Genomic DNA, 11,965 nt, shown 5'->3' with positions numbered 1-11,965 from the left:
AATAAGTTGAGAGAGAAAACATATTAATTAAAGAAAAAATTGGCACACTCGTTAAAGAAATATAGGAAGTGATTTCGTCTAATTTCAATCTTTTTTGTATAAATAAGAATTGGTTATTGTTTGTCTAGCTTTGGAATATTAATGCCTAACTTTGCAAAAGCAAACAAAATCATGATAGTCTTTTTATTCCAATATTAATTCATGTAGCAATACTTTAATTAATTTGAAATTGAAACATAATTAATTATTACTAATAAACTACCTTATTCGTTGCACTCTTTTAAAGAAGTTTTCTGAAAATTGCTAGGTAAACTCATTTCAAAATTAATATTTTACTTTAAGCATTTGTAATTAAAGTTGAATGAATTATTTGGAGATATTAATTCTTAGAAAAGAGTTTAAACAAGATAGAATTTAAATATAACTTAAATCCTAATAGTATAAACCTTAAATCTCATTCCCTTTTGTTTCATTATTCTTTCTTCTGAAAGAAAAACCAAAACTAAAATAATGATTAACTAACATATAAATCAATCTAAACATTTTTTATATGAGTACTATATAAAATAACTCGTCGGAGCTCCATATCTGAAGTTTGGAGCTCCACAAATATCCGGTGCCGGAGATGGACCTCGTAGCATCCCTACAGTCGGAACTCGAGACTCTTCGAAGCAGGATTAAGGTATCCTTTTGTTGCTAATTGCAAAATAAATTATTTCAAATAACTCTTAATATTCCACAATCACTATTTAACGTGTTAAAAATCCTCAATTGGAAACGCAGGAATTGGAATCGGAAAATGTTAAATTATCTGCTCGGCTCTCGCATTGCAGTTGTCAAGAGGTTATTGCTTCTTCCTCATAATTCAAACACATCTATAAATTTTTAATGTGAATTTTGATGTGCTGTTATTTCTATGTAGACAAAGGAGAAAAGTAACGGTAGCCTTGAGAAGAACGGAGTTTTGGATGGTCATGGAAAGAAGAAAAATAAGCTCAGAGATTTAGGTTTGTATAAATAAAAGTTTAGTGATTGGGATGTTTTGCTGTAGTTTTACGTGCAATGTGAAAGGTTTTGCGATGGTAATTTAAGTGTTGAAATCAGTTAAGATAGTTAATTCGTTTTGCTACGTTTTTTTTTATACTGAATGAGCTATTTCTTTTTTGTTTTGAAAAATAGAGTTTATCTATCTTTACAAGTTTGATACTGTTATTCGAATTGAGAATATGCTGAAATGTTCCTTTTCCATTTTATGTGATAATTGATACTGTAATATAGGAATGGATGCTGAAAAATTCCCTTTTTTGTTTATAGGCTGTGGCACAATGGTGATGCATCAGTTCCCAAAAAGATATGTCGCTTTGAAAGTCATGTATTTTGGTCCAAGGTATTATTATGCTACTAATAGTTTAGTAGGATTCTCTTTTAATGTGGCCATTGAAAACTAAGGAAGAAGTTCTTAGTTGAGAGCATTTTTAATCTACTTTTGTCTTTGTAATTAACATAGACCCCAGTTCTTTGATAAAATGAGGATACTACATCAGGAACGTATTCGTTCTGTAGCAGATCTTTTACAAGATCAATTCGGATATCATCTTGTCTGATCATATTTTGTAATTTGACATATCACTTTAGCCAAAGGTGAGCCACGTATAAGAAGGCATTGGTAAATCTTAGGTATATAATTTTATGAAGGAGTTTCAATCTTCTTTGTTAAAATTGTGCCAAGATGAGATGCAAGTGTTCGGAAGAAAAAGATAGAATTGTGTGGTTCTAAGTCGTCAGGTAAAAATGTTGAACAAGGTGGATTAATTCACAGAATACACTTCCAATGTTTTATCTGGTATAACCTCAGTTTTGATATAGTAAATTTTTCTACACATTTTATCTAGAAGCAAAGATGAAAGGCCATCTATGTCACCTAGAAGGGATTATATAAAACCACTTTAAATTTTGATTGCTGAAACTGCCTCCTGGTCCTAACTCCAATGGGTCCCTGTTAATAACTCTGCATAGATGGTCTAGTGGTCACATGAAGTATGCGGATGAAGCTCCTTATTTCATCCTGGAATCTAATGGCTGCAGGTGGATCACTTTTTAACTATGCAGTTTAGGTATAATTGGAGTATGAACTAACCAGAAGGTGCTTGTTATATTCTGTTTCTACCATTCTCTTTTAGTTGGATTGTGCTTTTTTTCACTTTCCCAAATTTTAGCAAGTACTTGTGCCTTGTTAAATCTGTAACAGAGAACATGCTGCATTACAGGTTTTATGGTTTTGCTTCGGAGGCTCAAATGGATCCCACTGTTGAGGTACTATGCTCTCTTATGAGATGATGTTCTTTTAAGAATCAGGCCAGCATTTAATGCGATGGACATGAATTACCCATGAACATGCAACTATGCGTACTAAATGTTTTGATCTTACTCCTCTTGTTTTAATCATAGTCCATATTTACCGTCCTTTAGATAGAGAGAAGCTAATGAAAGAGTATGATCTGGTGCTTTTCTGTGAGCACACTTTTTTTCCTTGCATATATTGCACAATGAACTATTCAATCTTAGCACAAGCTGTTGTTGAGCCCTTCTCCTCTGGTAGAACTTGGCCGACTTTACTGTCTGCAGTTTAGCATCTCAATAGAGTACTTCTCTTTGTATTCTGATCGTTTTCTTCATGCAGGGTGAACTTTTCAAAGCTCTAAAGAGGACAAGACTCATATTTGGAGATAAGAGGGAATTGCAGTACTCAAGATGTGGTAGAACAGACAAGGGAGTTTCCTCTGTTGGACAAGTGAGTTGAATAGAGCAATTAATTTGTTGTATGTTTGATTTACTAGTAATTTAGATATAATGAGCATTTGATGCGAAAGTGCTTTTTTTTTTTTTTTAACAATTTCAAACAAGAGCTCCCTGCAAGCAGATAGAAAGTTCATATGCAATTCATTCAAGTAAATATCTATAACCAGACATATATCATTTTCTAATTCTGTTTTTCAGTGGGTTAGAAACTCTGTGTTGTTATTGCATCTTTGATTCCTAGTGGCAGCAGCTTTCCTCAAATTTCATTGAACTATTTTTTCCCTTTCCAGTTCATTTCCTTGCTTGCAAATCCTTTTTCTTCTATGTGCCTTTGAGAAAGTTTTTGTGGAACAGTATATCTCTTTTTATGTCTTTTAAAGCATGAGAAATACTTATTGCAGGTGATTTCTCTCTTCTTAAGGTCAAAACATAGGGAGTCAAGAGGAGACAATAAGTATTCTGGGGAAATTTCTGTTGAAGAATCTTGTGGTCTGCTGATATCTCCTTGCCATGTACTACTATGTTTAGCCCTTCTGATTAGTGATCTGACATGTACTTACTGTAATGAGATTTGGCACACATCCATTCCACTCCCTTCCCACAACATTGCTCACTCTTTTCTATTTATGCAAGTTCTGCTAGTGTAGTTTTATGGCCGTTACCTGTTAAGTGGCCATTTTCAGAGAATGATCTTGTTGGAGTACTTGGATGGAATTGCTTTGTTTTTCAGTAATTACTAACCTTTGATACCGTTATGCATTTTCTTCACCCAGGAGAAATGGACTATGTGAGGTTACTAAACCAAGTCCTGCCAAATGACATTCGCATTATGGGCTGGTCTCCTATTCCAGTTGGTTTCAGTGCAAGGTTTGTACTGCTTCATATAAATTTTGCTCTCAGATTTTTTTTCAGATGGTGATTGTTTGTTGGTTAAAAGCATTTAAAATTACCTAGCTCTTTCCAAAGTGTCATGTTTTCTTTCAGTAGGTGAGAAGGCTTTGAATACAGTCTGTGATTAGTTATTTGTTTTAGTTACAGGGGAAACTCTTACACCTTCTTACGGAATATTATGAGGAATTACAGCTTCTTGTATTATCCACACTAAGTTTTATTTGGTAATTTATCATTGGCACAATTTATAAAATTGATATGAGTCTCCAGGTATATTAGGTGCACTCATGGCTAAACCTGAAAAAGTATGTCCTGGATCCCCTAGAAGTCAACTTGACATCCTCATATCCTCTAGGTTGAGAAGCTATACCAGAGTTTGTTCAGTTCTTCATTATAGTTTAACAGCGTTTTTGCCTTTCAATAATTGCAGGTTCAGTTGTTTGAGCAGGGTGTACAAGTACTTCTTTTGGCATAGGAATTTGAATATAACAGTGTGTATCTTTCCTTCTGAAATCAAAATTGACCTGGTTAAGCTGATTTACTCCACAGATTTCAACATTACACTCTTGAATTGCTCAACAGGCAATGGAAACTGCTGCTGAGAAATTTTTAGGGGAACATGATTTCAGAAATTTTTGCAAAATGGACGCGGGCAATGTGCACAACTACCGGAGGCACATAATATCATTTGAAATTCTCCCCTTTAGTGAAAGGTTTTCTACTATTAGCTTGACACTCAGCTATTTCTACTTTATGTCCCTTAGTCTACTTAGCCTTTACTTTTAGAGGGGAGGATTATTAAGTAGACCAGTCTGATCTTCTTGGAGTTTTTAGATGTTTAAACTTATTTTTTCTCTGGTGGTAAATTCTGTAATTATCTCCTTTGGATCTGCGGTGCTCTTGTTTCAAAATGTAACAAAAGTTGCTAAATTAGATAGATAAGTTGATGTTGTTAGGGAATACTGTACCTGTCCATGAAAGCCAATATTAAGGATCAGGCTGTATTTTAGGATGGGATGCAATGTGGAGATTGAGAAAGCCTAGATACCCCCCCCCCCCCCGGCCCGATGACATTTGCACTTGTCATACAGTTATACAGAAATGACTGCAGATACTTGTAATTATGCAATTGGGTTTTTATAGTAGGATAGGTGACTATTTTATTTTTCGTTTTCCTTTTCTTTTTGTGTAACCGTTGGTAACATTTGATGAATATCAATAGATCTTGAATCTAACTGAAATCTGCTTTCTTTGTCTTTTCTCTGCAAGTGCTTTTGAATTTTGGGTATTTGTACTTTCAGATAGAATTCTATTGAATGCATTCTGTTTCTCAAAAGATAGCAGAAAGGTAAGGAGACAAAGGAAAAAATAAAACGGATAGGAAAACCAAAGGGGAAAATCCCAAGTATATAATTATCATCACTCAGCACTGAACTATAAAAGCTTATTTCATGTTATACGTATTGAAATGATTCACATGCCTTTATTATTTCTTTTATTGCAGTTACAAAGATGATCAACTCATGATTATGAAAATCAAAGGTAGTGCTTTCCTTTGGCATCAAATCCGGTGTATGGTTGCTGTACTATTTCTGATTGGCCAGGGTCTTGAGTCCCCTAATGTACGTAATCTATGTCTCATAATGATTTGCTTAGGAACCTGCGATGGAACCTTCTTTAATTGAATGTAATTTGTTGTCTGCAGAATTTGAGTTTTTCTTCATCTCCTTTCTTTTAGAACCATAACTAATGTTTTATCAACCTTATGATGAAAATAGAAGCAGCTTGTGGAGTTCTTAAGTCATAACTTTATGTAATACTAGAACACTGGTCATCAATGTCTGCTCAACTTTGTACATAGAATGTTTTTTTCTGTTCTCACCACCATCTGATTGTCATCACTCTAGGTTCTGTATACTTCTTGATCTCGTAGACCTTTTCAGATTTTTCTGAGTCGGTCGATGCTTTCTGCTCTGTGAAAATCTCTTTGATGTCTCATTCTTAAATTAAATAAAAAATTTGTTTAATCTTGATTTTGAGGAGTACTTGTTGTTGTTGTTGTTGCTGTTGTTCCTTGTTACTCAACTTTTCCTCAATGTCCAATTGGTTATTGCTTTCAGGGTTGACTACGTGAAACCTTTATGTGTTTAATAGACCCTATGGGAACATTTTTTTAATTGAGTTATCTTATCATACGGCAATTATCAAGTACGATTTTGGTTGTAGGTAATAGATGCACTACTGGATATTGAAAGAACACCACGGAAACCTCAGTTCCTAATGGCTCCAGAGATACCTCTAGTTCTTCAATCTTGTGAATTTGAGGGTCTCAAATTTATTTGTTCATCAGGTACTTGAATGGTGTTCTATATTCAGAATCTTGTAAGTCTTGTTCCATTTCCATTTTTCTTTCTATAAGAAATTTTAAGATCCTCGAAAACTAACTATCCTCTGTTTTTAATTTAGTTGATGTTAGATATGGGAAGCCTGACTCCTACTTGTTTTGGACAGATGCGTAGTAGTACATGTTGGTAGATATGACAAATCATGTTCTCATTTTGTTGTTTCTTATGGTTCCTCTTTTTTACTTGATCTTGTCAGCATGGCTGTGTGAGTTATCAACTTTAGCCATTTGTTCCAAATATACCCTGGTAGTAACACAACGAATTGCTATAAGCAGCACTCCAATCTCATTGAGGAGTTTTTGTCACTATTGCATTTGTTTTTTTAAAATATATTCACTGTAGACCCACTATTGATGATATGACCAACTTGACTGTGAGTCTATTATTTCGAAGAAGTAGTACCAAACAATAAAAATGTGTTGTTGAATGGTTTTGATCAAATTTTGGTTTTCTGGATATGTTCCGTAAGGAGCGGTAGGGCATCCCATATATATTCTTCCTTTTCTTTTTATGAGTGGCATAACATGTGACCTCTCTTCAGAGGAGTGCTTTTTGTGATTAAATGTATTATTCTAGAGGGCTGTTTATAATTATGATACATCATATCTGTTCTTTGGGATATTTTATGGACAAATTTGGGTAACCTACAAACATTCTTGTGGACCTTTTTCTGCAGATGCAAAGCAGGCTTTGAATGAACATTTGGAGCGGGAATGCCGAAGTTATAAACTTCAAGCCGCAATTTTTCATGAAGCTATGCTAAGCTCTTCATCTGTTGAAATTGGTAGGTCATGGTGTACCTGTACTTGAAAACTATTATAGACAATAACCTGCAGCACATTGCTAAGCTAATAGAAATTTCTTTTTTCTTGGTAAGTAAAATAAGCTGACTCTCGTTACGATCTCAAAACATAAGCTGATTGAGTTTTTCCATGTTAGACAACAATATATCAAGTGACCGTACTAAGAAGAAAGAAGCTTCCCACACTCCTCTACTATCTCGACCAACTGAGCGTGAGTTCTTCTTCCTCTGGTCTTTCCGGTCATTTGATAGAACTTGTTTAAATTTGGGAATTTTGACTGCTATAAACATCAATATCAACTTGCTCTTTAAAATGAACAATGCTTAACTAATAATTTGTGCCTCTGAACGAACTTTGTCCTAGTTTAGGGTCTTAAACTCTAATTGTTGACTTCTTGATTAAGAGTTGCGAGGGCGATTTAGTTAACCTTCGTCCGTGGTTATTTAAGCAGAAATGTTGAATAGTGTCCCTGGTTTTTACAAATGCTTTCTTGTTTCACTGATAGCATGCAATGCTAGCGGAAGGGATATGAAGCCTTCTCTAACTCTTCGTTCCGCTCCTTGAGAACAAGGACTCTAATTCATTAAAAACCATGAAAAGAGAAAGCTCTTTTTTTAAGGAAAAAGGAAAGAGTCTGTACACTGATGTCATCTGAACCATTTCCTAGAGGTTTTTGCTCAAAGTTTGTTTTCTTCTCATTTTAACAAATGTGAAGTGAAAGAGGCAGTTTTGATGAGAATCTTTATATCAACATGCTGGTTTGTTCGTTGCTGATGTGACACGGAGAGCCGCTGATAATAGACAACTAATGTCCTATGTAATGGGGTGGTGAGTGTTATAGGTGTGGAAACTATACAAAGTAGCCTCTTCTACTCTTTTATCCTTTGGAGAAGATATTTACATAAGACAAAGATCGTATTATAAAATCACAATAGAAAAAAGGATCAGAACAATTTTTCTACCTACGTGTTGCTCTTCACTGTTCATGTGCAGTTTCCTTTTGTGACTAACATATTCTTTTGACTTGTCAATTCCATGGATCATAAGTTTGTGTCAGCCTACTCCTTGTACCTACTTTTTTGTGTGCTTCATATCCAGATAGATGCATGGATACACAGCCAAATACGAACAAACTTATTTGTGTACACGTATTGATGATAAATCGTACATTTGATATCCACTAACATTAGAACACTTTCCTTCCAGCATCATACGAAGAGCGGCGTAAAAAGCTGGATGCAGGAGCTAGAACACGTAGATAGGAAGTGAATTTTGGGAGATGAAATAAATGAGGGTGTCGATGGTGTTTATTTCTTGTAATATTATCTTGTTGTAACCTTAATATGCTTTCGCAATTAGCCTGCCGTGTAAATGGGATTGTACTTCTATTGCCCTTCACCGTAAATCACCAATTCGTTTTGCTCCTGTTCTATTTACAACTTGCTACAAGCGTCAATGTTTTCTTATGAAATTGTTTGAAAAGATCTATAATTTCTTTAAATTCATATGACCTTAACAAATAAGATAACTCAGTGGAAACAAAAAAATTTATATTAGCATACCAACTAAGTTAGTATTATTAACTAGTTGGTATGCTAATATAAATTTCTATATGTTCCTTAATTCCTTCTAGATTTCAAGAAATAAAATGTAATTTTCAGAAAGAGTAGGACACTGGTGACTTGGGAAATGATTTTGTATATATTTCATTATGGCATTAGTTTTATTGTCATTATCTTTTGTAAATCTTGTTTTTACCTTCTAAAAACTTCGTCAAGGTATTTTTGCCGCCGGAGCATCTTGAACCTCGTCACGCTTTGAGTTTATAAGAAAATTCCTATGTCCTGTTGAATTATAGATAAAATTTTCATTTGTTAAACGACAAATCCAAATCCTACTTAGGTCAGAGGCAGATCCAAGATTTGATGTAAAAATAGCATGATATAGCCAGTTTTCGGACTGGTCATTCAAAACTGGCCAGTGTTTATCAAGTCAAACAAAAATAGCCACTATTTTGCTTCAACAGAGACCGATCCAGCATAATATACTGGAGTTCGATGCACTTGTGTATGAACTCCAGCATATTATGCTGGACCGGTATACTTTGCTGGCTCCAGTATAATATACTGGAGACTGGAGCACCGGTGCTCCAAACTCCAGTATATTATGCTGGATCGGTATACTTGCTGGAACTCCAGTATATTATGCTGGAGTTCTAGTGTACTTATGCTGGAACTCCATCATATTATGCTGAAGTTCCAGCATACTTATCCTGGAACTCCAGTATAATATGCTGGAGGTCAAGTATACTTATGCTGAAACTCCAGCATAATATACAGGCGCATTTTTCGAGTTTTGAACAAGGTTTTCGTTCAAATTTATCTTTACATGAAAAGTGGTTAAATTTCGATTACTTTTGAAACTGGGCTATTTTTGAACGACCAGTTGTAAATCTAGCTATTTTTGAATTTCTCCTGAATTTGATGGCTACGGGTGCCACTATATTTAATGCAAATCTACCACTAGTGAAGGAAATTGAATTAGAATATATATTTAGCCGGTTCGTCCTTTCTTGAATTAATTCAATTGGGGTCTATTTTAAATTATTTTTTCGTTCCACAAGATTTTGGGTGCATAATTAAATACACAATAACCTAATTGAACATGTTTGCTCCTTTATTTGAAATCAATGGAGAACTAACAATAGATGATAAAAAAGAAATATGATTAAAGTCATATTCAAATAAGAATTTTGAGGTCTAGAAAAAGAAAACGAAAGTAAATATAATTAAAGGTATAACAAAAATGGGGGTTGTACAGAGAGAGGAAATACAAAGAAGAAAATAAAAGATTAAGAAAAAGAAAAGTGGAAAAAATGGAAAAAGAAAAGTAGCCCAAGAGGAAAAACAAAGTTGTGCTCCTGACATGGCACCTGCAATTATTTAATTACTCGGGGTGCCACACCTTATATATATATTGGTCAAAATCTGACCACCTCGACCAGGTTGACCACGACCCTATTTTTGCAACCGGACAGTAGAAGTCAATAGAGTCAACTCCATTTCTCCTCTAAGACATCCGACACATTGAAGAGAGCAATGTCTAGCCACGACCAGAAAGCTCCACTGACCCAGACACGCCAAGTCATAGCAGGAGTAAGAGGGTTTCGCCTATATATATAAGCCCAGGTAAGCTTACGAAAGGGGGGCGGAAGAAGACTTTCTCACAGAAGAAAGAGAAGGAAAAAGCTCCATTCTTGTATCCCGAAAGGGAAAAACAATTGTAATCCTTCTTCCCCATCTACGGATGAAATAGGCAGTGTATAATCTTAATAAGATCAATGACATTCCTTTCGTCTTATGTTCAATCATTATTACTCAATCTTTCGATCTGGTATCAATTAAGTTTGACTACGATTTACCCCTTCATCATTGATTGATTTATTCAAAAGGTTTTAATATCTTTTGTCGTCTGTGGGGATTTCCTAGTGAAAACTCCTAATTTTTTCCAGATCGAAGCAAAGAAACACGAGAAGAGAACCCAACTCACGCGAGACATGGAAACACCGTGTTGAGGGAAGGGAAACCAAATGGATTCACGAGGTCTGGAATTCCCTGCCCTATCGGCTCCGAATATCCCAAACAAGGCGAAAGGTGCTACAATCCAGCTTCCCCCCTCCCCTCAAAACCGCCAGACAGAAGCAAGGAACATCTCATCCTCATCTCCTACACTTCGTCAAAACAGGTACATAAAATACACGCGAGCGAACGTATGCAGGGGTATCTAGATTGAGGAGCCAAAAATTATTTCGTCACAGCCGAAACACTCCCGGCCGGCAGTATATCCAAGCCGAAAAGCCGAAGTCAGGCGGGAAACTATAACATGCGTGTAACATGAGCCCGTGCAAAATATTGGCACCTCGTGTCTACAACGTTGAACCATCTGATGCGAACGATGCTAACCAAATTGGGACTTCCGCGAAAAGTACCCGACTCCGAAGAAAAAGAAAGGTTCGACCTCACTCGAACCACGGTGGGTTGTTATTTCGATAAGTTCGAAATAGAACCCTTTAAGGCCAAGGGCCTTCGCCATCATAGAAAAGAAAGGTTCGACTTCCCTCGAACCACAACGGGTTGTTATTTCGATAAGTTCGAAATAACACCCTTTAAGGCCAAGGGCCTTCGCCATCAAAGATAAAAAGAAAGGTTCGACCTCGCTCGAACTACGACGAGCTATTATTTTGATAAGTTCGAAATAACACCCTTTAACGCCAAGGGCCTTCGCCATCAAAGGGGAAAAGAGATGTTCGACCTTGCTCGAACCACGACAGGTTGTTATTTCGATAAGTTCGAAATAAGACCCTTTAAGGCCAAGGTCATTCACCATCAAAGAGGAAAAGAGAGGCCTGACCTTGCTCGAACCACGACGGGCTGTTATTTCGATAAGTTCGAAATAACACCCTTTAAGGCCAAGGGCCTTCGCCAAGAAAGAAAAAGAGAGGTTCGACCTCACTCGAACCACGACGGGTTGTTATTTTGATAAGTTCGAAATAACACCCTTTAAGGCCAAGGGCCTTCACTGTCAAAGAAAAAGAAGGGTTCGACCTCGCTCGAACCACGACGGGGTGTTATTTCGACAAGTTCAAAATAACACCCTTTAAGGTCAAAAGCCTTCGCCATCAAAGAAAAAGAATGGTTCAACCTCGCTCGAACCACGATGGGCTGTCATTTTGATAAGTTCAAAATAGCACCGTGAAACACCAAGGGCCTTCGCCAACAAAAAGAAGGGTTCAACCTCGATCGAACGACGACAGGCTGTTATTTCGACAAGTTCGAAATAACACCCTTTAAGGCCAAGGGCCTTCGCTAACAAAGAAAAGAGGGGTTCGACCTCGATCGAATGGCGACGGGCTGTTATTTCGATAAGTTTGAAATAGCACCCTTTAAGGCCAAGGGCCTTCGCCAAGAGAAGAGGTTCGACCTCGATCAAACCATGACGGGATGTTATTTCGATAAGTTCGAAATAACACCCTTTAAGGCCAAGGGCCTTCGCCAGCAAAGAAAAAGA

General features: G+C 36.3%; 1 protein-coding gene across 1 annotated transcript; it reads left to right on the top strand.

Annotated features, from left to right (window-relative positions):
- The first annotated feature begins 524 nt into the window (after positions 1-524).
- Positions 525-8,318, top strand: LOC107821638 (uncharacterized). Its single transcript, XM_016648074.2, has 15 exons — positions 525-682; positions 784-843; positions 923-1,007; positions 1,315-1,387; positions 2,268-2,313; positions 2,681-2,791; positions 3,201-3,288; positions 3,573-3,666; positions 4,121-4,181; positions 4,273-4,403; positions 5,195-5,312; positions 5,917-6,040; positions 6,772-6,879; positions 7,035-7,109; positions 8,105-8,318. The coding sequence occupies exons 1-15, from the start codon at positions 626-628 to the stop codon at positions 8,158-8,160; spliced, it is 1,287 nt and encodes a 428-aa protein (XP_016503560.2). The 5' UTR covers positions 525-625; the 3' UTR covers positions 8,161-8,318.
- The last annotated feature ends 3,647 nt before the right edge of the window (positions 8,319-11,965 follow it).

The sequence above is a fragment of the Nicotiana tabacum genome, chromosome 16 (genome assembly GCF_000715075.1).
Source record: "Nicotiana tabacum cultivar K326 chromosome 16, ASM71507v2, whole genome shotgun sequence".
Lineage (NCBI taxonomy): Eukaryota > Viridiplantae > Streptophyta > Magnoliopsida > Solanales > Solanaceae > Nicotiana > Nicotiana tabacum.
Note: the sequence above shows the minus strand (reverse complement) of the source record. Positions and strands in the feature narration are given on the sequence as shown.

Bases quoted from the DNA above. Each gene is read 5' to 3' on its own strand.
- LOC107821638 (XM_016648074.2), top strand. From the start codon at position 626: ATGGACCTCGTAGCATCCCTACAGTCGGAACTCGAGACTCTTCGAAGC. The intron at 844-922 runs GTTATTGCTTCT...ATTTCTATGTAG, and splicing joins CGCATTGCAGTTGTCAAGAG to ACAAAGGAGAAAAGTAACGG. The intron at 7,110-8,104 runs GTGAGTTCTTCT...CTTTCCTTCCAG, and splicing joins ACTATCTCGACCAACTGAGC to CATCATACGAAGAGCGGCGT.